The sequence below is a fragment of the Chiloscyllium plagiosum genome, unplaced genomic scaffold (assembly GCF_037043375.1).
Source record: "Chiloscyllium plagiosum isolate Xiang-an unplaced genomic scaffold, Cpla_swu_hap1 HiC_scaffold_3, whole genome shotgun sequence".
Lineage (NCBI taxonomy): Eukaryota > Metazoa > Chordata > Chondrichthyes > Orectolobiformes > Hemiscylliidae > Chiloscyllium > Chiloscyllium plagiosum.
In genome coordinates, this window is record NW_028270141.1 from 142,645,535 (window position 1) to 142,671,487 (window position 25,953).

The 25,953-nt window shown below is 46.0% G+C and overlaps 1 protein-coding gene across 1 annotated transcript in view; it reads left to right on the forward strand.

The window, feature by feature from the left end:
- The window catches only part of LOC148151754 (heme-binding protein 2-like), a 57,218-nt gene extending 39,651 nt beyond the window's left edge, over positions 1-17,567 (forward strand). Inside the window, exons 2-6 of the mRNA XM_087976498.1 lie at positions 8,202-8,338; positions 8,424-8,686; positions 11,356-11,485; positions 13,996-14,170; positions 15,939-17,567. Of these exons, the coding sequence (XP_087832624.1) occupies positions 8,555-8,686; positions 11,356-11,485; positions 13,996-14,170; positions 15,939-16,113 (612 nt within the window). The 5' untranslated portion in view covers positions 8,202-8,338; positions 8,424-8,554 and the 3' untranslated portion in view covers positions 16,114-17,567. The remainder of the gene's footprint in view (positions 1-8,201; positions 8,339-8,423; positions 8,687-11,355; positions 11,486-13,995; positions 14,171-15,938) is intronic.
- The last annotated feature ends 8,386 nt before the right edge of the window (positions 17,568-25,953 follow it).

The window sequence follows — 25,953 nt, forward strand, 5'->3', positions numbered from 1 at the left end:
CGGAAGGCGGGTACCCGTCCTCAGTGCTGTCACCCCGGGCAGGTAGCGGCAGGCTGCCCCAGAGATGGTGGTTAGTGAAGGTGGTTAGTGAGGGTGGTTAGTGAAGCCGGAAGGTGGGTAGGCCGTCCTGACCGCTGTCACCCCGGGCGGGTACTGGGGCGGGCTGTCCTAGAGGTGGTCGAATGGTGTGTCAGGGCGGACCGAGAACTGGAAGAGGCATGGAATGGACCGAGAGCCAGAAGGTACGTAGGGGCGGGCTGCCTTTAGAGTGGTCGGAAGGTGGGAGGGGCGGGGGCGTGCTGGGTCTGTATTGTATGCACTGTTTATGTAACGGGATTAGCTTTTAATATACAAATGTCATTGTTGCTGTCTTGTCATATGAGAAACTGGGATTTGAGGTTTGTCCATCACATCTCCTCACAGCCGCCTTCTCTCCAAAACAAACCATCCTAACCTCTTTAATCTAGCCTCATAAGTGAAGTGTCTCATTCCTGGAACCATTTTTGTAAATCACTTCTGCACCCTGTTCAGCACTTCTCTGATAATGTGCCGCTCACCAACTAGAACATAGAACATGGAAAATGCTTCCGCACTGCAAATTTGATCACTTTGCTGGGATCACTTCCCAATACCAAGTCCAGGAATTATCATTTTCCCTCTTGAGTGCCTCAACTGAATCAGACGTTGCATTCCAGATCCTAACTACTTGCCATGTGGAAACATTTTTTCTCATATTCCATTTACTTTCTTTGCAAACACTTTCAAATCTGTGCCTCTCATTCGGAATCCTTTCATGAGTGGGAACTACAACCCTACTGTGTCCAGACCCCTCAGGATTCTTGTGGAAGCCATTTTCTTGATCGTGGCTTCCCTGCCGGTTAAGGAACCATTTTGCTGAAGTGTCCCTCATCCCGTAGAGCATTCGTCCTTGGCATGTAGCTGTGAGAGGCTTTCTCGCCATCGCTTCATTCCTCCCTCACCAGGAGGTAATACTAAAGTGTAGCTTCTCTGTACAAAGTATCACAGTTTGCCTGCTCAGTGTTTCCCTACTGTGATGTATTGCTAGAGCATGTAGCTTAGTTGCTCAAGCGTGCTGAGCCCCATCAATTGGTTTATGATATATTGCCAACATGTGTTGTTCCTCTGAATAAGGACACCTGTCCTACATTTGTTCTGCATTTCTGTAAACAGTACGTTGGGTAATGACTTTCAATCCTGTCCACTTGCGGAATGAGTAGCATCAATTGGGGTTGACCCCGAGAGCTGACCCCTGCTTCAGTATCTCCTCGAACCATCCTGACACCTTGTAATTAAAGGTTAGCCTGTGTCTCAGCCCTGTATAACCTTGTACCTTTCTGCCATACTTCGGAGTTCTACCGAGCCACTGTCAGGACAATCTTCTCCACATGATGCACCGTGTCATAAACTAGTCAATGCTCAAGGTCTGCCGCCAGAGATTTTTCTTCAGCAATTCTAAAACCTCCTGTCAAATCATACAGAAATACGAAATAGGAACAAAAGTCGATCGTTTGGCCCCTTGATCCTCCTCTAGTAAGATCATGGCTAAACTATCTGTATTTCAAATTCCATATTCTCATCATTCCTGATAATCTTTCATTCCTTTGACTAAATGTATAAATATTCAATGACCCGCACCTCCACCTTCTCAGGCAGTGAGTTCCAAAGTCATACAACCCTCTGACAGGAAAATATTCCAATCGGGTGACCCAATTTTACAGTAATGACGTCCTACTTCTGGACTGAACCACAAAAAGAAACATGTTTTCCATGTTCACCTTGTCAAGACCCTTCAGGAGTCTTGTACACTTAATCCAATTACCCCTCACTCTTCTAAACTCTAGTGGAGACAAGCCTATTTCAGGGACATTGACCATGATCCTGGATTTGAGGGAGCTACAGAGTTGAGTTGTGTACTTTGCAGTCAGACACCCACAACCCAGCTCTCGGCCTCTCAGTAATATTTACATAGTATTTTACATCTTTTGATGTTGAACTCATGAGAGATGCAGAAAAACAGTCACAAAATGCAAAGTCAGTTCATCTGACCGATTTGTATAAAACATGTCCATGTATTTTACTACTTGAAGATTTTATCAAATGATATTTAAAATTTACCTGCAATTCTTTCTGATTGGTTATCACCTGGAAAATTTTCAAAGCAATTTACATCTTGTTTTCAACTTTAAATCTAACTGCCACTAAATCCCAATAACTTGTGTTAATACTTTAAAAAATTAAGATCTGTAGAGACAAGCATTGAAGAATTTAAGGAGACAAAATGAAACAATGCTACAAACCCTATGGCTAGTGTTGCAAAGTGCTGTAATTTTCCAATTGCCCCTAGATCCTGGTATGGTACCAGCAGGTTCAAAATTAGCAAAGATGTCCTGATGGCTATTTGTTTGTCAAGTTTGGTAAGAGCACAGCTGGAATATTAGTGAGATGTGTTAAACCGTCAACCAGGACATTACCAAACAATAATCGCCATCAATTGGGACTCACCATTGCCCAGTGAGAATTTGCCACGCTGCTTGTGAAATGTGTAAATGGTGAAATGAGATGATCAAAACATTGAAGTAAATCTCACCAGACTTCTCTCCCGATTCAGCCACACATCTTACCATTGCCCACATTGCTCCAACCCCCCAAAGAATCTGGCTATAGTTACTGAACACTCCAATAATTCAACCAGTCTTCAGATGGAGGATCCTGCAGAACTCACCCAGTATAAGACTCCCCACAGAAAGCAGCACTGAGAATCTTTGTAGAAGCAGTACCCACCTTTTACAGCACAAGCACCAACATCGCAATAAGGTGAAGAGTTATCCCAAAGCCTTTGTGAAAAGCTAGAGAGAGAGTAAAAATGTAACAAACATGGGTAAAGTGGCAGGTGGTGGAGGTGTCAGTGTGGCAGATGGGTAAGGGAGTAGAGTGGCAGGTGGGGGAGTGAGCAGGGTGGTAGATAGGTCTGGGGGTAGAGTGGCAGACGGGTGGCTTAAAGGATAGTAAAGATTAGCAGATGAGGAGTTACTGGAATGGTGTGAGGGTGAGGTTGATCTTAGGTTTGGGACTAGTTGGTTTGGGTGATGGTGTCGTGGTCGTGTGATGAGGGTGTCTTCACATCAGGATAGGTCGGTGGGGGGTAAAGGCAGTTGCATAAGGTCACGGAGGGCCGAGGTGGGAGAGAGGTTAGGTCAGACCATTGGTGGTGGGGTCAGTGATTAGATTTGGTTGCATGAGCCGGTGAGGGAGGTGAATCATAGAGTCATAGAGTTCGAACAATCCAGAGACAGGTCTTTTGGTCCAAATTGGTTGATGCCATACAAAATGTCTAACCACGCTAATCCCATTTCCCTACACTTGGCCCATATATTTCCAAATTTTTCCTCTCCATGTATTTGTCCAAATGCCTTTTAAATATTGTTATTGTACCCACAGCAACCATTTCTGCTGGCAGCTCATGCCATATGCATACCACCCTCTGTGTAAAAAGGTTGCCCCTCAGGTTCCTTTTTATTCTTTCCCCTCTAACCTTAAACTGATGCCCTCGAGTGCTCGATTCCCCAACCCTTGGGACAAAAAACTGAGTGCATTCACCTTATCCATGCCTCCGATGATCTTATACCCTTCTGTGAGATCCTCCCTCAGTCTCCTATGTTCGAAATAAAAAAGTCCTAGCTTGTCCAACCTCTGCCTATAACTTTTGTTGTGTCCTGGTAACATTCTTGGATATTTCTTCTGCACTCTTTCCCGTTTAATAACATCCTTCCTATTGCAAGGTGACCAAAACTGAACACAGTGCTCCAAGTGTGGCCTCACCAACATCCTGTACAACTGCAACATCATTTCCCAATTTCTATACTCAGTGCCCTGACTAATTAAGGCCAACGAGGTAAAAACAATGACTGCAGATGCTGGAAACCAGATTCTGGATCAGTGGTGCTGGAAGAGCACAGCAATTCAGGCAGCAACAGAGGACAGGCAAAATCGACGTTTTGGGCAAAAGCCCTTCATCAGGAATAAAGGCAGAGAGCCTGAAGCATGGAGAGATAAGCTAGAGGAGGGTGGGGGTGGGAGAGAGTGGCATAGAGTACAATAGGTCAGTGGGGAAGGAGATGAAGGTGATAGGTCAGGGAGGAGAGGGTGGAGTGGATAGGTGGAAAAGGAGCTGGGCAGGTCGGACAAGTCCGGACAGGTCAGGGGATCGGGTTTCTGGAGGTTAGAAGCGAGGATGAGGTGGGGGAAGGGGAAATGAGGAAACTGTTAAAATCCACATTGATGCCCTGGGGTTGAAGTGTTCCGAGGCGGAAGATGAGGCGTTCTTCCTCCAGGCGTCTGGTGGTGAGGGAGCGGCGGTGGAGGAGGCCCAGCACCCTCATATCCTCGGCAGAGTGGGAGGGGGAGTTGAAATGTTGAGCCACTGGGCGATGTGGTTGATTGGTGCGGGTGTCTCGGAGATGTTCCCTAAAGCGCTCTGCTAGGAGGCGTCCAGTCTCCCCAATGTAGAGGAGACCGCATCGGGAGCAACGGATACAATAGATGATATTAGTGGATGTGCAGGTAAAACTTTGATGGATGTGGAAAGCTCCTTTGGGGCCTTGGATGGAGGTGAGGGAGGAGGTGTGGGCGCAGGTTTTACAGTTCCTGCGGTGGCAGGGGAAAGTGCCAGGATGGGAGGGTGGGTCGTAGGGGGGCGTGGACCTGACCAGGTAGTCACGGAGGGAACGGTCTTTGCGGAAGGCGGAGAGGGGTGGGGAGGGAAATATATCCCTGGTGGTGGGGTCTGTTTGGAGGTGGCGGAAATGTCGGCGGATGATTTGGTTTATGCGAAGGTTGGTAGGGTGGAAGGTGAGCACCAGGGGCGTTCTGTCCTTGTTGCGGTTGGAGGGGTTGGGTCTGAGGGCGGAGGTGCGGGATGTGGATGAGATGCGTTGGAGGGCATCTTTAACCACGTGGGAAGGGAAATTGCGGTCTCTAAAGAAGGAGGCCATCTGGTGTGTTCTATGGTGGAACCGCTCCTCCTGGGAGCAGATACGGCGGAGGCGGAGGAATTGGGAATACGGGATGGCATTTTTGCAAGAGGTAGGGTGGGAAGAGGTGTAATCCAGGTAGCTGTGGGAGTCGGTGGGTTTGTAGAAGATGTCAGTGTCAAGTCGGTCGTCACTGATGGAGATGGAGAGGTCCAGGAAGGGGAGGGAGGTGTCAGAGATGGTCCAGGTAAATTTAAGGTCAGGGTGGAATGTGTTGGTGAAGTTGATGAATTGCTCAACCTCCTCGCGGGAGCACGAGGTGGCGCCAATGCAGTCATCAATGTAGCGGAGGAAGAGGTGGGGAGTGGTGCCGGTGTAATTACGGAAGATCAACTGCTCTACGTAGCCAACAAAGAGACAGGCATAGCTGGGGCCCATACGTGTGCCCATGGCTACCCCTTTGGTCTGGAGGAAGTGGGAGGATTCAAAGGAGAAATTGTTAAGGGTGAGGACCAGTTCGGCCAAACGAATGAGAGTGTCGGTGGAGGGGTACTGTTGGGAACGTCTGGAGAGGAAAAAACGCAGGAACTGTAAAACCTGCGCCCACACCTCCTCCCTCACCTCCATCCAAGGCCCCAAAGGAGCTTTCCACATCCATCAAAGTTTTACCTGCACATCCACTAATATCATCTATTGTATCCGTTGCTCCCGATGCGGTCTCCTCTACATTGGGGAGACTGGACGCCTCCTAGCAGAGCGCTTTAGGGAACATCTCCGAGACACCCGCACCAATCAACCACATCGCCCAGTGGCTCAACATTTCAACTCCCCCTCCCACTCTGCCGAGGATATGGAGGTGCTGGGCCTCCTCCACCGCCGCTCCCTCACCACCAGACGCCTGGAGGAAGAACGCCTCATCTTCCGCCTCGGAACACTTCAACCCCAGGGCATCAATGTGGATTTTAACAGTTTCCTCATTTCCCCTTCCCCCACCTCATCCTAGCTTCTAACCTCCAGAAACTCGATCCCCTGACCTGTCCGGACTTGTCCGACCTGCCCAGCTCCTTTTCCACCTATCCACTCCACCCTCTCCTCCCTGACCTATCACCTTCATCTCCTTCCCCACTGACCTATTGTACTCTATGCCACTCTCTCCCACCCCCACCCTAATTAAGGCCAGTGTGCCAAAAGCCTTCTTCACTCCCCCATCTACTTGGGGTGTAGGTCTCCACGTTCAGGGAACTGTGCACCAGAACTCCAAGGTCTCTCTGTTCCACTACACTCCTTAAGGCCCTACCATTCACCAAGAAACTCCTGCTTTGATTTGTCGTTCCAAAATGCAAGACCTCACGCTTGTTATATTAAACTCCATTTGCTATTTCTCGGCCCACTTCCCCAGCTGATCAAAGTCCTGCTGCATTTTCTGAAAGCCTTCCTCTCTGTCCATAATACCACCTACTTCAATGTTATCTGCAAACTTACTAATCATGCCTTGCCCATTCTCATCCAAATCATCGCTCTCAATAACAAACAGTAATGGGCCCAACACCGACCCCTGAGGGACTCCACCAGTCACAGGCCTCCTGCATAACAAGCATCCTTCCACTCTTACCCTCTGCTTCCTACCATCAAGCCAATTGAGTATCCAATTTGCCAGCTCTCTCTGGATTCCATGCGATCTAACCTTCTAGAGCAGCCTACCATGTGGAACCGTATCAAAGGCCTTATTGAAGTCCATGTGGACTACATTTACCACTCTGTCCTTGTCAACTCTCCTGGTCACTTCATCAAAGAACTCTAACAAGAACTGAAACATGATCTCCCATGCACAAAGCCATGCTGACTACACTTAATCAAACTCTGTCTTTCCAAAAGCATGTATAACTTCTCTCTTAGAATTTTTTCAAGTAACTTACCTCCCACAGAGGTTAGGCTTACTGGTCAATAGTTTCCATGTTTTTCTTTGCTGTCTTTTTTGAATAAGGGCACACCATTTGCTACCTTCCAGCCTTCCCGAACCTCACCCGTGGCTAACGATGATGTAAAAATATGAGCCGGGGTCCCTGCAATTTCTTCTCTCCTCTGTGGTAGCGTTCTTGGGTATATCTGGCCAGGACCAGAGATTTATCCACCTTCATATATTCTAATACATCCAGCAATCCTCGACTCTGATATGGATTGTCTTCAAGGTATCACTATTAACTTCCCCAAGTTCTCACGTCACCATGTCTTTCTCCACAGTAAACACTGAGGAGAAATATTCATTGAGGACCTCGCCTATCTCCTGCAGTTCTACACATATGTGAGTGGTTGGTTCAGTCTGGGGAAAGTCAGATCAGGATGGGGTGTAGTCACATGGTGGGTTGTTCATTGGATCAGAAGGGCTAGTCTGGTGATGACAGGGTTAATCACCTGGTCAATGGTATAATTGGGTGATGCTGGACAACCAGATCCACACAGAATGGTTGAATAGTGGGTTGTAGTACTGTTGTGTAGCCAGGGAATTTGGTGACATCGAAGGTGGGGGCACTGTGGGAATCAAGTGGGTGAACTGTATAGTTAACCTGGAATTAGAAATGTTTTTATTATCCATGAATTATTTCTTGGGCAAACTCAGTGAGTCGGCACAGTGGTTAGCACTGCAGCCTCACAGAGTCAGGGATGCGGGTTTGATTCCTGCCTCGGGCAACTGTCTGTGTGGAGTTTGCACATTCACACCGTGTCTGCGTGGGTTTCCTCTAGGTGCTCTGGTTTCCTCTCACAATCCAAAGGCGTGCAGGTTCAGTAAATTGGCCATGCTCAATTGCCCATAGTGTTAGGTGCATTTGTCAGGGGTAAATATAGTCAAGGTTAGAGTGGTGCTGGAAAAGCACAACAGGTCAGGCAGCATCTGAGGAACAGGAAAATCAATGTTTCAGATAAAAGCCCTTCATCTGGAATCATTCCTGAAGGGCTTTTGCCCAAAACGTTGATTTTCCTGCTCCTCAGATGCTGCCTGACCTGTTGTGCTTTTCCAGCACCACTCTAATCTTGACTCTGATCTCCAGCATCTACAGTCTTCTCTTTTGCTGAGGGGTAAATATAGAGTGGGGGAATGGATTTGGGTGAGTTAATCTTCTGAGGGTCAATGTGGACTTGTGGGGCTGAAGGGCCTGTTTTCATACTGTAGGAATCTAATCAGATCTCTCCAATTCTCCACATCGAATTCAGGGTGAGAGACCCACCCGAAGACTTTAGGACACAAGATTGGATCAGGATTTCTGAGGGACACTGATTCATATCTTTTGGTGTATCCAGCCTCTGACTATCCACAGAAAGGACGAACTGGACCCATGATCCATCACAAGGTTGTAATAAAATAATATTTCCATATTTAGTCAGCTGTAGTGTTTCTGTATCTGTTTCCTTATCATGTGACATTCATGCCTGCAGCCAAGCCATATTCAAAACCATCACCCCAAAACAGTATAAAGCGATCCATAGTCTCTACTCAAACATCAGATCGACCTGAAGGTGCTGAGAGTCAGTCAGTGCGTTCAAGACCGATTTGAGCAGACACCAAGATGCTGAGACTCTTCTTAACTGTGTCTGTCCTCTTCGGGTATCTGGTTGCTGCGCAGGACGACGTACAAGAAGTGGACAATTTCTGTGAAGCATTGGACTGTCCTGAACCACAGGCTGCCATCTTGGAGAATGTAAGTACGATTCAAAGTTTATTGCATTCTGTCATTTTTGTACCAGTATAAATTATTTAATGACTGTTTTCAGATCGAAAGCCTGTAACCAATCGCCCACAACCACTCTACCCCTCAACTCTGAAAATTGACTGCACTGATATTCATCCTTAGGACAACAGATTGGGCACATAATCTCCAGAGTTTTCAAGACTGCGAGGTCTACTCATTGACATTTTAAAAACACTTAAATGACCAGCTAAGGTAGATGTAGAAAGGGTGTTTCTGTTGGCTTGGAGTCTCGGGAATTGGAGAACACAGTCTCAGAATAAGGGATCCAGCCATTTCGGACTGAGATGAGAATCGCTTGACGAAGAGGGCAGTGAAGTTTGGAAACCTTTACCCCTGGGAGCTTGGCCATTGATTATGTTTAAGACATCAATCAATAGATTTCTAAATAATATCAAGGGAGATAGGGATAGCATTGGAAAGCAGCGATGAGCCTGTTGTGGAATCTCCAGCTTCACTCAGATGATCATCAATCTTTAGACTATTTAGTTGTCGATGATCAACTGGTGAGAATATTCAAGGCTGGGGTAGATAAATCTTTGGGCTCAAAACACATCAGGAGGTATCATAACAAGGTGAGAAACTGGAAGATCAAGTGTAGTCAAAGATCAGCCAAAATCTTACTGCCTTGTTCCTGTTTCTAATATCAGACATTCTTTTGAAATTGGTTATTTTTTGTCTAAATTTCTCAACCAGAAACGAGGACCAAATTCAAGGCCATTGACATTTTCTTGATCTTGTGTACATCTGCAGTAACTGAGTGTGGAAGATTTTCAATAACATTCCATACATTTTATACCAAAGACCCAAGGGAGAAAATGGCCCATTGTGCAAAAAATGACCAAGATGAAAGAGTTGCATGGAAAACAAAATGAATTAAGAAGTGTTGAGACCAAGATCCCAACAACATCTCCCAATTCCCTTTAAAACTCAAAGCTTAAATGACACCTTAATGCTCCATCCAGACACCTGGGACAGTCCTCTGAACAAAGTTCTTTTTCAGAGACACTTTACACTCATAGAGATGTACAGCACGGAAACAGACCCTTTGGTCAAACTCATCCATGTCAACCAGTTATCCTAAACTAATCTAGTCCCATTTGCCAGTCCTTGGCCCATATCCCTCTAAACTTGTAGGTGGCTCAGTGGCTAGCATGGCTGCCTCACAGCACCAGGGACCCGGGTTCAATTCCAGCCTCGAGCGACTGTCTGTGTGGAGTTTGCACATTCTCCCTGTGTCTGTGTGGGTTTCCTCTGGGTGCTCTGGTTTCCTCCCACAATCCAAAGATGTGCAAGTCAGGTGAATTGGCCAAGCTGAATTGCCCATCGGGTTAGGTGCATTAGATAGAGTAGGGGAATGGGTCCGGGTGGGTTAGTCTTTGGAGGATCGGTGTGGACTTGTTGGGCCGAAGGGCCTATTTCCATACTGTAGAGATTCTAATTCTAAACCTTCCCTATTTCCATTCCCATCCAGATGCCTTTTAAAAGCTATAATTGTGCCGGCCTCCTCCATTCCTGTGGCAGCTCATTTTATACACCTACCACCTTCTGTGTGGAAAGGTTGCCCGTTAGGTCCCTTTACATCTTTCTCCTCTCACACTAAACCTATGCCCTCTATTTCTGGACTCCCCTACCCCAGGGAAAAGAGTTTGTCTACTTATCATATCCATGCCCCTCATGATTTTACAAACATCTATAAGGTCACCCCTAAGCCTCTGGTGCTCCAGGGACAACAGCCCCAGCAGAGTCAGCCTCTCCCTATTGCTCAAATCCTCCACCCCTGGCAACATCTTTGTAAATCTTTTTGGAACACGTTCAAATTTCACAACATTCTTCCGTTAGGAAAGAGACCAGAATTGCACGCAATATTCCAAATGTGTCTGAGCCAATGTCCTCTATAGCCTCAACATGACCTCCCAACTCCTATACTCAATGTTCTGACCAATAAACGAAAGCATAGCAAACTCCTTTTTCACTATTCTATCTACCCGCGACTTTACTTTCAAGGAGCTATGAACCTACACTCCAAGGTTTTTTTTCAGCAACACTCACTAGGACCGTACTATTAAGTATATAAATCCTGCTGTGATTTGTTTAATCAAAAGGTAGTGCCTCACATTTATCTAAATTAACTCCATCTGCCATGCCTCAGCCCATTGGCTCATTTGGTCAGGATCATGTTGTACTCCAAGGTAACTTCACTGCCCACTACACCTCCAATTTTGTTGTCATCTGCAAACTTACCAAGTACACCTACTTGTTCACATCCAAATCATTTATGTAAGTGACAAAAAGTAGAGGACCCAGCACCGATCCTTGTGGCACTCCACTGGTCACAGGCCTCCAGTCTGAAAGGCAACCCTCCACCACCACCCTCTGTCTTCTACCTTTGAGCCAGTTCTGTATCCAAATGGCTAGTTCTCCCTGAATTCCGTGAGATCTAACCTTGCTAACCAGTCTTCCATGAGGAACCTTGTCAAATGCCTTACTGAAGTTCATATAGATCATGGCCACCACTCTGCCCTCATCAATCTTGTTACTTCTTCAAAAAACTCAATCAAGTTCGTGAGACACGATTTCCCACACATCATATGTTAATAAATGTTATTTTCTTGTTTTAGGGTTATGAAGAAGCAGAATTTAAGCCTGTCCCCTGGGTTGAAACAGAAATAGACGGAATGGATATCAGTAATGCGGTGGAGGCCGGCCTCAAAAGATTTTTTGAATATTCACAGTTCCACAATGATGCAGGTAATTTTCCTGTTCCTTCACTGTAACACTGGAATTGAAAACAACCCTTTAATATTTGACCTGGCTTATTTGAAACTTTCTGTCTGTAGATACACACTGACCAAAGGATTCCAGCTTGCTGATCTTAGTGGTCGTTCCAGGATTCTGTCCATTGTGCCCTCCATTACTAACCTATTGGAATCTGTGGAAGCTGTCCATATATGGGTACAGTGGGAAACCAAGCACACTTTCTCATTCCAATCATGATCTCTGATTTGTCTTTGGACATGGCGACCTTATCCAGCCCAGAGCTAGGTGGGGTAAAGTAAGGTTTTCTAATCTCAGGGACAAAAGTCAAGGCAATAGGGCAGAGGGGTGACCTGGAAAAAGGTAAGCCAAGTGACATAGGAAGAGACAGAGAGTTTCGTGGGAATAGTGTATCGGTGAGTAAGGTCAATGGAAAGATTATCAGTAAATAAATTGAATGTACAAAGCATTTGTAATACTTCAAGTAAACTGGTTACATAAATAGATAAAAGGAAAATAGATCCAGTACCCAGAGATATTCTTACAAAGTCACCAATGTTTGGAAATAAATATTCCAGGATAGAAACATTTCAAGAAGACCAACAGAATAGAAAAGGTTCTGAAAAATGGAACTGTGAGGTCTAATTTTCCAAATCTCTCCAGACGCGAAAATACAGTAATGGAGTTATTGCCATATAGCACAGAAACATTCCCTTTAGTCCAACTCATCCATGCTGATCGTGTTTCCCAAAGTAAACTAGTTCCAGTTGCCCGTGTTTGGACCATATTCCTTGAAATCTTTCCTATTCATCAACTTGCCCAAATGTCTTTTAAATGTTGTAACTGTACCTGCATCTACCACTGCCTCTGGCAGTTTATTCCACATAAGAAACATCATTGACCTTCAGGTTCCTTTTAAATGTTTCTCCTCTCACATTATAACTGATGCCCTCAATTTTTGAACTCACACACCCCAGAGTTATTTGTTATTTGTCTTATCTATGCCCCTCATGATCTTGTAAGACTCTATAAAGTTACCACACAACCCCAGCCACACCAGTGAAAAAGGTCCCAGCCTATCCTGCCTCTCCTGATAACTCAAAGCCTCCAGACCCAGTAACATCCTGGCAAACCTTTTCTCAACCTTCTCCAATGTAATAGTATCTCTCCTTGTGCAGTGCAACAAAGACTGTATACATTATTCCAAAACTGACTTCACCAGTATCCTGTACAGTCACAACATGACGTCCCAATTCCTTTCCTCAATGATCTAGGTAATGAAAGCAAGAGGTTTTTGAGGGTAAAAGGGAATCAGTACCAATAGAATGCTTAAAGTTCTAAAATGTTTTGATAAGGTTGTTCATAAAATACTAATTTGACAGTAAGTATTGGAGGTAAAATATCGGCAAGAAAGAGTATTGGTTAATGAAGGAAAAAAGGAAGTAGAAATGAAAGTAGCATTTTCATGATGGCAAGCATAATTAATGGATGCTCTGGATATAAGTGCTGAGGCCCCAGATGTTAGAAGAAGGTGATCCCATTACAAGATCCAAGTTGCTGATGACACTTGAGAGGGTGAATTCTGAGAAACTGTCTGTCTTGGCTGGAGAATCTGGAGATGCAGGCCTGGATTTTTATCTGAAAATGGACAGTGAGAGTTGTCTCCCCTGCGCTTGGAGGAAATGACAAGGAAGACACTCAGAAGTCAGCTGTGGGCTGCTGCCAGGCCATGAACCTGGGAAAAAGTTTGGAGGCAGCCTTTTCATCCCAGTTCCAATAAAAACAGAAAAACCCTACAGTCTTTGTCCCAAACCCATTCCGTCATCCCCACACCAACCTTCCATCCTTCCACAAACAAACCTTACAGTTTCTTGTATGCCCAGGTCAATGTATGCCCCTCAAACTCCATAGACCCTCAAGTCCCCAATGCTAGGGAGCACCACTGCCTATTTACCCACGGTACACTGTACAGAAGCAATGAACCGCATATTGACAGCAGGATTTATGAAAATTTTTTTAGAAGTTTATTCTTTCATAACTTTCCACTACGTTAAAATAAATCTCTTTTTATGGCGGGATATAAATGTTGGCAATCATCAAAACCCATTGCAGCTTTAACTGCAGAAACCACAAACACTTAAACTCTTAAGCTCGATTAAATAAATATTGTGAAGGTGACAATACTACTCACAGTCACAGCTGTCAATCAGGTGGAGAAGTCAATGTTTCAGGTGTAACCCTTCTTCAGTCCTGATGCTGTCTGGCTTGCTGTGCTCTTTCAGCCTCCTGCTTGTTCATCTTGGATTCCTGCATTTGCTGTTTTTTTTGTCTCTAACTAGAGCTGTCAATCAAGCAGGGCTACAGGTATTTCAAGAGAATGATGGATGTGTAGGGTGTTAACCAGTCCATCATGCCTCCCCCATTTGTAACTTTTAAATCACGACAGGCAATGCCCCTAATTATCACCTTGTCAAACACTGCAACTGTGTTCCCTTTGTCTGCAGAAACAATTGTTCCTCTCGAGGCCCCTTGGGGAATCATTGGATACATAAAAGATGGCAAAATACAAGATAACTTCAAAGTGTTTGTTATATTAACTCCTCAAGTCACAAGTGCACCTCAGCCAAAAGATCCATTGGTTCAAATCGGAGCAAAAATTCATGATTGGTTCTATATCAGGTGAGTATGATGTGTAACAAAATGACTTAAAATGCTTTTTTTGTGTCTCCTGAAGCAAAGGGTTGATATTGTGACAGTGTCTCTACTGGTAGTCCATGTTCAGTGAACATTTTAAGTAATTCTTCTACAACCCTTCTCGTTGTGATATTGTGTAATGGGACTGCCTCAGGAAATCTAGTCAATATATCCATTATTGTTAATAAGTACTTATTCTCACTTTTTGTTTGAGGTAGGTGACTTACATAATCAATCAAGACTCTTGTGAAAGATTCCTCATATGCTGGAATAGGTATTAAAGGTACAGGTTTTATTACTGCCTGCGGTTTCCTATTAGCTGACATGTATGACATGCCTGGCAAAATTCAACTCCATCTTTGTGTAGTCCAGGCTAGTAAAAATCTTTGTATTTTAGCCTGTGTTTTCCTCATTCCGATATGACCTCCAAGTGCTAGCTCATGTGCCACTCCAACACCTCCTAAATTCTACTGGCAAAACAATCTGATGAACATCTGCCCATTTCTCATCTGCTTGAATGTGTGATCGTCTCCATTTCCTCATTAAGGCATCATTTTTCAGGTAATATTGCACAGGGATACATTCACTCTCCTTCCATGTATATGCCTTTTGATACAACTGCTTTAAATTCTCACCTTTCTGCTGTAACTCAATAAGCTTCGCAGATCGAAAGATACTTGCATTTTTAACAATTGGCTCCTGCTCTGTCCCACTTATCTGATCAAAAACAGTCTTGGATAATGCCTCCTTATCTGTGCCTTTTGATCTCTCCTGCTTCAGCTTGTGACTCTGTGATCTCATTAAGACACAATCTGGGAAGATTCCTGGATAAACATCCTGCATTGCTTCAGTTGCCTGCACCTCCACTGGCTTTTCAACTAGAGTAGAGCTGATATCGATGTATCAGCTCTATCATTTGCAATGATAAGTTGTATTCCTGGAGCTGAGAGTTTGACCTGTACTCCTACCACAAATTCTCCACTCTTCTCCAGACACTCAAGCCTCACTTTACATAGCTGAACACTTTTTGTCTCACCATCATTAGGCATCTGGATGGGTATATTAATAGGAAGGGTTCAGAGGGATATGGGCCAACTCCTGACAAATGGGATCAGATTAAGTTAGGATATCTGGTTGGCATGGACAAGTTGGACCAAAGGCTGTTTTCATGCTGTCCATCTCTATGACTGTGTAGTTTTCTTGATTTATATAATCTGTTTGCAAAAGCTAAACTTTTGCCATCAGTTTTTTTTGCCTGGATTATTTGAGAAGTTTAATTTTCTCACTGTGTTGATCTCTATGAGTATTGTACCAAAGTCTTTTACATTAAGTGCGTCACTTCTTTTACCCACGTGACTCAAAATCTGGTCAGACTGTGATTAATGGGCTGCTCACATCAGGTGCAGATGCTGATTAACACAAACCTTTTACTGAGTCGACACACGTCACAAAACCTTCACTTCCTACTTCGGAGAACATGGCAATACCTCCCCATTCAACTGAGCCCGTTTATCTGAAGGTGGGCTTCTCTTCTTTCTGTCATTCTCACAAATATCTCACTTGGTGGTGTTTGGAAGAATACTTTCACTCTCTTTGATCAGAGCCCCACCCAAACTACATCATTTCCCTGTGATATCTGATGTTCTATTCTATTACAGTTATTTCAAGTGGGAGCTGAATAGCCTGCTGTTGTTCTTCTTTTCAATGGCCTTATGCTCCAAAGTAAACTTACATTTACTTCACTCTGTTGCAGGGCTTTTGATGAAAAAGATGGCAGTAATCTTAGCAGCCAAACATACGGAGATCGTGTGCTTCAATTGAAGAAGGACTTGGAAGCTGACAGCAAATCCTTTGAGAGCAGTTTCTTTTACATCGGTTGGTTTAACAAACGTGGGCTAATGGAAGTTGCCTTTCAAAAGAAAAGTTAAAACTTTTCTAAACATTTCAGACATCAAACAGTGAGCTGTGCTTAATACTATTCTATGTTTCTAAGCTTTTTTGATCTCCCATCTGGTACACATTGGATTTCACTCTGTGCATGGGCCAGTATTTGCAGTATCGAACAGTTCCCCCAATCTCCTCTCCTCAGAGCCCTATGGTCCTCTTCATAAACACTGCCCTTCACCAGCAGTGAGAAAGTTTTGTCTCCAACTCACAGTGCCTCATTTTGGCATGAGCTTACTTCAGCTCTGTTCACTTCAACAGTCAGGTTTTTTTTGCCTTTTCTGATTCTGTTGGACATTCAGTTTTCAAATGTTTTTGGTCAATTACTTTCTGAAGCTCCTCTTGTATGTATTCAATTCAAAGTGTCAACACATAATCCTGGGTAGGTAGTTCTTTAGTTCTTCGCTCTCACTAGGAACTGCAGTCCTGTCATTTCCCAGTTAAAATAAATTGCAGAGAGCACAAAGGGAAGGAAGTGATGGTAAATATTTATAAAACAATGGCTTGGCTTCAAATGGAGGACTGGATTCATTTCTGATACCTGGATCTTAGGGAGAGGGGAAAGACTTTAGTGACTCCTCTGGTGATTTGATCTTAAAGTCTCACACACACATCGGATTAATCCCAATTGTTCACAGGTAGTAGACTCTGCGCTAACAGGGATTCATCTATTTACTAATTTCCCTTTTCTATAAAGTTGCTTTAAATAAATTAGTTACAAACTGAGGTCAAGAAGTTTCTGGTGATAGGATAAGTTCCAAAATGTTCTCTCTTCACACAGCAATGGATTATATTTGCTTACTCCAGTCATGCTCATCAGAATGTTTAAAGTTGATAACAGAACAGTGTATTGTTGCAGAGCACAAAGTACTGAAGTAATTACGTGTGAAATCATGACACTTTTCAGATGTGAGATTGGAGTTGGGTTCTCTACCTCTCTATTAGTTTCAGATCGAAATATTTACTTACAAGGGAATGCTTAAATTGTAACGATGCAGAGGATTTTTTAGCCCAGCTTGCAAATTTCAATCTATGTGTGCCTTCTGTACAGTGAAATTACAATTGGACAAATATGACTGGATCAACCATAGATGGTGCCCAGTCAGAGGGCAACATATTCACTGGAGGCACCTGCCAATGGGGCATTGAATCTGTTTGAGACTCCAATATGAAGCACTTTAAAATTGGTCCAAATCATTATCCAGAGACTGGAGATGAAATACAATTCTGACTTCCTCAAAAGTATCTTCGCATATTGAGCACAGACAAACTGAATCTGTGATTCTGAAAAGGTTTTATTCCTGTTTAAAATGACACATTCACAGGTTTCTTTTATGGAGTAAATAAGCCTTTATTTTCTCGCCTTTGCTTATCTGATATTTTTCTAACTGCTGGGAATGTATACTCACTGTGAAATAAAGGGTGATGCATGACAACACTTTGTTTGTGGGTGTGGACGTTGACTATAAGGCTGGCCACAGTGTTAATTTGGGGAAGGCCCATGCATACATACTCACAAGGTAGGAGTAGTGCAGGCCAATCAGATCCTTGAGTCGGATCCATCAGTTAATCAAATCATGCAGCGGATGGATCGTCACCATCTGGTGGAAGATCCAGTTACTGTCTTTGCTGTATAACAAAACAGTGAAGCAATAAGGAAAACAAGGCAATAAGGAAAACAAAACAATACCAACTTTGCCATACCATAGATGCCCAATCCCTCAATACCTCCAGTCCCCACCAGGATGGTTTGACAGCTCTTGGCTTTGTCCTAGACTAGAGGCCTGCACACTCCCTATCCACCACCACACTCCTCTGCCTGGCTGAATCTGTTCTCTCACTGAACAATTTCTCCTTTAATTCACCTCACTTCGGCCAAGTCAAAGGAGTGGCAATGGACACCTGCATGAGCCCCAGTTCTGCCTGTCTCTTTATGGAGTATGTGGAACAATCCTTGTTCCAGTCCTACACAGATACCCTCCCACAATTCTTTACTTCGACAACTGTTTGGGCGCTGCCTTTTGCTCCCATCCGGACCTTGAAGAAAATTGTGTATTTTGTCTCCAACTTCCACCCTTCTATAACTTTCACACTGTCCATTTCCAACACTTCCATTCCTTACCTTGACCTCTCCATCCCCATTTTGGTGAATAAACTGTCCACTGCCATCCACTGCAAAGCCACTGACTCCCATAGCTACCTTCACTGTAATTTGTCACATCCCACATCCTGCAAGAACTCCCATCATCACTCTCCCAGTTCCTTCACCGATATCGTATCTGTTGGATGATGCCACCTTCCAAAGCAGCGCTGCTGACATGGCTTCCTTCTTCCATAACTATGGTTTCCTGCCACTGTGGTTGACAGGGCCCTCAGCCACATCTGACCATGACCTGTGGTTCTGCCCTTTCCCCTCCCATCGCTCATAACAGCATGATCTCGTCTCCCTTGCCCTCACTTTTCATCTCACCAGCCACACTGCATTCAAAGGGCCATTCTACAACATTTCAGACAATACCAGCAGAAAGGCACCACCAAACACATCTTCCCCTCACTCCCACTGTCTGCATTTCACAGGGATCATTCCCTCCAGGACATCCTAGCCCATTCCTCAATCACCAACACCCCTCTCCTTTCCAGGGAACCTTCCCAGGTAACTGTAGAAGGTGCAATACCTGCCCCTTCCCCTCCTCCCTGCTCACCATCCAAGGGCCTAAATACTCTTTCCAGCTGAAGCGGCATTTCAGTACTCCAGAAAAGGCCTCACCAAGTCTCATACAACTTCAAAATGACTTCCCAATTCCGAGACTCAAAGGTCTGAGCAATGAAGGCAAGTGTGCCAAACACCTTCTTAACCATCCTATCCATAAATCATGCAAAGTTCAAAGAATATGCACCTGAACCCTTAGGTCTCTGTTCTACAAAGTTACCTTAGGCCCGACTTTTAATTGTTTCAGTCCTGCCCTTGTTTGTTTTACTAAAAGTGTAATACATCGCATTAAACCAAACTAAACTGCAACTGCTACTCTTCAGCCCATTGACCCAATTGATCAAGATCTGTGACAATAATACATCAAAGTCGAGCAGTGTGGTGCTGGAAAAGCACAGCAGGTCAGGCAGCATCCAAGGAGCAGGAGAATTGACGTTTCAGACATAAGCTCTTCATCAGGAATGAGGGAGGTGAGGTCATGGTTGAGGGGGCAGTAGGAGGACGTGTCCATGAGTTGGCACTTGGCTTCAGCGATGTGCCAAACTACCACTGCGCCCCCACCTTGTCTGCTGGTTTGATGGTGAGGTTGGGATTGGAGCGGAGGAAGTGGAGGGCTGCGTGTTGCGAGTGTGAGAGGTTGGAATGGGTGAGGGGGGTGGACAGTTTGCGGCAGTCAATGTCCTGGCAGCAGTTGGAAATGCAGAGTTCAAGGGCGGGTAACAGACCAGCATGGGGTGTCCAGGTGAATGGGGTCCTCGGAGGGTGGGCAGGAGTCTTGGTGGAAAAACTGAGCCCGGAGGCGGAGGAAGAAATCTTTGATGTCACATCGCGTGTCAAACCCATTGATCCGGGAGTGTGGGGGAATGAAGTTGAGGCCTTTGCTGAGGCCTGAATGTTCATCCTCAGGGAGGGGGAAATCGGGGGAATGGTAAATACATGGCAGGGCTGGGAGCTACAACCTGGTGTGGGGCTGGAGCTGGGAGTGGGGGGCGGAGACATTAACTGGAGTGGGTGTGGTTATGGGATCGTGGGTGACATCATCAACAGAAGTGACCCTCATCCTTGGGGTCAGGGGGAAGTGATGCCCTTAGTGTCATCCACGGGGACAGAAATGATGTAATGTATGACATAGGCAATGTCATTGTTGGTGTTCTGGTGAGTGACATCGGTGGGGGCAGAAGTGGCTGCTATGGAGGCAACTACGAGGCAGAAGTGACGTGCCAGGTGGGCCGTGCATTGGTTTCGGAGGCAGTGGATCTTGCAACGGTCGAATAAAGCTCCTCCCGGGGTGGCTCGAATTCACAGCCCCAGCATTGCTTGCGACACTATACTAACATATAAGTTCCCTGCACTCACCTATTGTGCCAGCAGAACCTTCATCAAGCTCATTGCTAATGAAGCGCTTATGCCTGAAACCTCGACTCTCCTGCTCCTCGGATGCTGCCTGACCCGCTGTGCTTTTCCAGCGCCCACACTCTCCGACTCTGATCTCCAGCATCTGCAGTCCTCACTTTCTCCAATTATAAATCAAACCAAGCTCACCAAGTCAGCTAAAAACCTAAAAACTGAGGATGCTGGAAATCAAGAACAAAACCAAACATTGCTGGAAAACCTCTGGCACCATCTGTTAGGAGAAAGTAGAGTTAACATTTTGGAACCAGCGACTATTCTTCAGAACTGACGGCAGCCTGGAAAAGGTTGGTATTCATGTTAAAGAAAGGATGGCAATTCCATTGGAGAGTAGTGTGGGGATGTGGGAAGGTGTTGGGAGTGGAGGAGGAGTAGACCAAAGTGTCTCAAAGTGAACAGTGCCAGTGGAACGCTGGGAAGGGAAGGGAAGGGAGGGGAGGGGAGGGGAGGGGAAGGGAAGGGAAGGGGAGGGGAGGGGAGGTGGGGCCACATGTATGGCGGTGGCATCCCGCTGAGGGAGAGAAAATGGCGGCTAATGATTCTATGGATATGGATCCTGGTTGGATTGTGGTGAGGACAAGAGGGACCCTATCACTGTTGTGGGAGGGAAGAGAGAGTGTGAGGGCCAAAATGTGGCAGGTTGGTCGGACACGGCTGAGGGCTCTGTCAACCGTGATGGTGGAGAATCGTCGGTTGAGGAAGATGGTGCAGGTTCTGAGCACCCATTTGTCAAAATTGACATAATCAGAACAGATACGACAGAGATGGAGGAACTGGGAGAATGAAATTGAGTCTTTACAGGAAGCAAGGTGTGAGGATGGTTAGTCATGGTAACTGTGGGCATTGGTGGGTTTGTGGTGGATATTGGTGGCCAAAACTGGAAACAGAGATATCGAGGAGGGGAAGGGGGGAGTCAGGAATAGACCAGGGAAGATGAGAGCAGGGTAAAAGTTGAAATTGCAACAAATAAACTTTTCCAATTCAAACTGAGAGAGGGAAGCAGCGCTGATGATGTCATCAATGAACACGAGAAAGAGTTGTGTGTGGGTGTCAGAGCAGGACTGGAACAAAGAATTTCCCATGTACACCACAAAGAGACAGACCTAACTAAGACTAATGTGGGTGCTCACGGACCCCCTGTTTGACCTGAATAAAGTGAGACGAGTTAAAGGGATGAGTTGTTCAGGGTGAGAACAGGCTTGGCCAGGCAGAGGAGGTTAGTGGTGGATGGGGATGATTCAGGCCATTTTCTCAGGAGGTGGAGAGCCTTGAGACCATCCTGATCGGGGATGGACGTGTAAAGGGATCACAGGTCCACGCTGAAGACGAGGTGGCTGGTGCCCACAAACTGGAAATTCTGAAACTGATGCAAGGCATCAGAAGAATCGGGGATGTAATTGGGAAGGGACCGGACAAGGTGGGAAGAAATCAGATCGAGGTTGGAAGAGATGTGTCAGAGGAGCAGGAGCAGGCAGTAAAATAGGTCTGCCTGGATGGTTGTGTTTGTGGATTTTGGGAAGGAGGAAGAAGCAGGGTCGAGGGATGATGAGCTTGGAGACACAGGGTGGAGATCACCAGGTGAAATGAGATCAGTGACCGTGATGGACACAATGGCCTGGCATTCAATGGTTAGATCATGGTCCTGGAAGAGGTAGGAGGAGGCATCTGAGAGTTGGCGCTCAGTCTCTGAGATGCAGAGATCAGTACGCCAGGCAACAACAGTACCACCCTTGTTGGCAGGCTTGATCAGAAAGTCAGGGTTAGAACTGGGAACCACAGAGGGCAGTCATTTCAGAGGGAGATAAGTTGAAATGGGAAGGGACACAGAGAAATTGAGGTCACCAATGTCACATTGACAGTTCTCAATGAACAGGGCTGGCACAGTGACTCAGGGGTGAGCTGCGTTCCAGTGCCAGGGACCTGGGTTCAATTCCACTCTTGTGTTCCTTAATGCCTGAAAGGAAAAGAAAAGGTTTCTTGTTAGAATGTCCGGTGAGCCGGAGGAGGAAGAGGAAAATGGGGGCTGTACAACTCTGAGCCAGCTTGAGGCACTGCTGATGGAGACAGAGTTCAGAGGGTGCAAAAGATGACGCTTTACCGCAGTTTCAGAATTTCCAGCTTGCAGGCTCCAGCCGCCTCCTCCTCAAACAAAAACAGAAATTGCTGGGAAAACTCGGCAGGTCTGGCAGCATCTGTGGAGAGAAAGCAGAATTAATGTTTCAGAGCTAGTGACCTTTCTTCAGAACTGATTGATGCTGGGAGAAGGTTGGAATACGTGCTGATGATGTCGTGGGAGGTGGGAGGAGGAGTAAATGAGAGGTGGAGATGGAGCCCAGAGAGAGAGAGAGCACAACAGTTGGACAGACACAGGAATGGGTAAAGGTCTGCCTGGCACAATGAATAGCAACCAATGGGAATTATTAAAACTAGAAATATCACAATCAATGCACATCAGACACAATCACCCCAGCCCTATACTCACACTGCAACATCCTCTGGCAAGTTCGCAAATGTGCAGTTTAGGTGGATAACAGCCATGTTATATAGCCCATGGTCTCCAGAGATGTGTGGGTTAGGTGAATTAGCCATGGGATATGTAGGATTACTGGGACAGGGTGTTGGGAACAGGCGGGTCTGGGTGGGATGCTGTTTGAATGGCCAGTATGGATTCGATGGGCCAAATGGCCTGCTTCCACACTCGGGATTCTGTGGCTATACGATTCTACGAACTGGATAACAAGGGCACCGATGTCAGACTCTTACTTATTGAGTTAAATATTGATTTAAATTAAGATAGGGTCTCCCTTGTCCTACCTGGACTACACCTCCTCCCATCCTGCCCCCTGTAAAAACGCCATCCCATTCTCCCAATTCCTTCGCCTCCGCCGCATCTGCTCCCAGGAGGACCAGTTCAAAATACGTACAACACAGATGGCCTCCTTCTTCAAGGACCGCAATTTCCCCCCCGACGTGGTCGACGGTGCCCTCCACCGCATCTCCTCCACTTCCCGCTCCTCCTCCCTTGAGCCCCGCCCCTCCAACCGCCACCAGGTCAGAACCCCTCTGGTCCTCACCTACCACCCCACCAATCTCCATGTACAGCGCATCATCCGCCGTCATTTCCGCCACCTCCAAACAGACCCCAGCACCAAGGATATATTTCCCTCCCCTCCCCTATCAGCATTCCGTAGAGACCACTCCCTCCACGACTCCCTTGTCAGATCCACACCCCCCACCGACCCAACCCCCACCCCCGGCACCTTCCCTTGCAACCGCAGGAGGTGCAACACTTGCGCCGACACCTCCCCCCTCACTTCTCTCCAAGGCCCCAAAGGAAACTTCCATATCCACCACAGATTCACCTGCACCTCCACCCACATCATCTACTGCATCCGCTGCAGCCGGTGTGGCCTCCTCTATATTGGGGAGACAGGCCGCCTACTTGCGGAGCGATTCAGAGAGCACCTCTGGGCCACCCGGACGAACCAACCCAACCACCCTGTAGCACAGCATTTCAACTCCCCCTCCCACTCCACCGAGGATATGCAGGTCATTGGACTCATCCACCGCCAAACCACAACAACGCGACGGTCGGAGGAGGAGCGTCTTATCTTCCGACTGGGAACCCTCCAACCACAGGGGATGAACTTGGACTTCACCAGTTTCTTCATCCCCCCTCCCCCCACCTTGTCTCAGCCGAATCCCTCCAGCCCGGCACCGCCTTCCTGACCTGCAGTCTTCTTCTTGACCTCTCCGCCTCCATCCTACTCTGACCTATCACCCTCACCTTGACCTCTTTCCACCTATCACATTTCCAAAGCCCTTCCTCCAAGTCCCTCCTCCCTACCTTTTATCTTCTCCTGCTGAACACTCTCTGCTCATTCCTGAAGAAGGGCCTGTGCCCGAAACGTCGAATCTCCTGTTCCCTGGATGCTGCCTGACCTGCTGTGCTGTTCCAGCAATAAAGTTTCTCCCTTGTCCTCACCTACCATTCCATTGGCATTGTCAACTCCCAGAGAAAATCCCTCATCTAGTTCACTAATGGTGAAGGAAACTGCCATCCTGACCTGGTCTGGAATATATGTGCCTCCAGATTCACATCAATGTAGGTGACACTTACCTGCTCTCTGGGCAATGAGAGATGGGTGACACGGTGGGTGGCACGGTGGCACAGTGGTTAGCACTGCTGCCTCACAGCGCCAGAGACCCGGGTTCAATTCCCGCCTCAGGCGACTGACTGTGTGGAGTTTGCACATTCTCCCCGTGTCTGCGTGGGTTTCCTCCGGGTGCTCCGGTTTCCTCCCACAGTCCAAAGATGTGCAGGTCAGGTGAATTGGCCATGCTAAATTGCCTGTAGTGTTAGGTAAGGGGTAAATGTAGGGGTATTGGTAGGTTGCGCTTCGGCGGGTCAGTGTGGACTTGTTGGGCTGAAGGGCCTGTTTCCACACTGTAAGTAATCTAAAAACAAATATTGGCCTAGCCAGTAACACCACACCCTGCGAAGGAAATTAAAAATAAATTTATATAATTCCACCAGAATACCTTTAATCAGAACATACTTCTGTTGCACAAAGAATATCAAGAGCTCTACATATACATGACAACTTGGAAGGATTTTATTGTAAACAGCAAAAGAAAGACTCAATTCTTTTTATCAGCAATATCCTGCGCAGACACTCAACCTCAGTGAGGTACCATCCTCACCCTCATTCTATCATTTTGAATCTGATGAGGTACTCATGAGGACACCTTTTTTTTTTCTTTTAGTCTATTTCCATGCACTCATCAGAAGGGATTCACCGTGACTCTCTCAGAGACACTCAGATCTGTTTGTGCACTGACATTCCTCTGACTTTGAATACTTTGAGCCTGTTAAAATAGACTTCCCTCCCCCACCAAAAATCTAAGCAACAGTGTTGCTGGCATGGGTCTTTTCGACTGAACTGAACCCCATTGTGGCCTCAGTTTACTTTAGAAATGCTCATAAAAACTCAACACCACCTGACTAAGCTAACCCATATAGAATAGGCCAAAAGGCAGCCAGCAGATAATAGTGGTCATAAGGTGTTTCTCACTCTGGGAGCAAGTACACAGTGCAGTGTCCCTACCCCTGAGCCATGTTCAAGTCTCACTTGCTCCAGAGGTATGTAATACTTTCTCTGAACAGGTTGAATTAGAAAATATATGCAGTGCTATTGCCGAGAGATCACAGTTACCCAATTGCACTTTTATGAAATGTTACAGTATACAGTAAAAGGCAGGACTCTTCAGAACATTAACGTACAGCGGGACCTTCAAGTAGAAATGCACAGCCCCCTGGAAGTGGCAATGCCAATGGATAAGGTGGTAAAGAAGGCGTATTACGTGCCTTCATCTTATCCGGCATTGGGCAAAAAGTTAGCAAGTCACGTTGCTAACGTGTTAATTGGGCCACATTTGGAGCATTGTGTGCAGTTCTGATCGCCAAACTATAGGAAGGATTGTGGAGACATTGTAGACAGTGTGAAAGGGGTTCAACAGGATGTTACCTGGATTGGAGTTTCTAAGTTATAGGGAGTGGTTGGGGAAATGTGGACTGTTTTCGCCAAAGCATCAGAGACTGATAGAAATACAGATAATGATGTGAGTCATAGATAGAGTGGATAAACAGATCCTTCTTCCCAGAGTGAAAATCTCAAATACTAGAGGGCACATATTTAAGGTG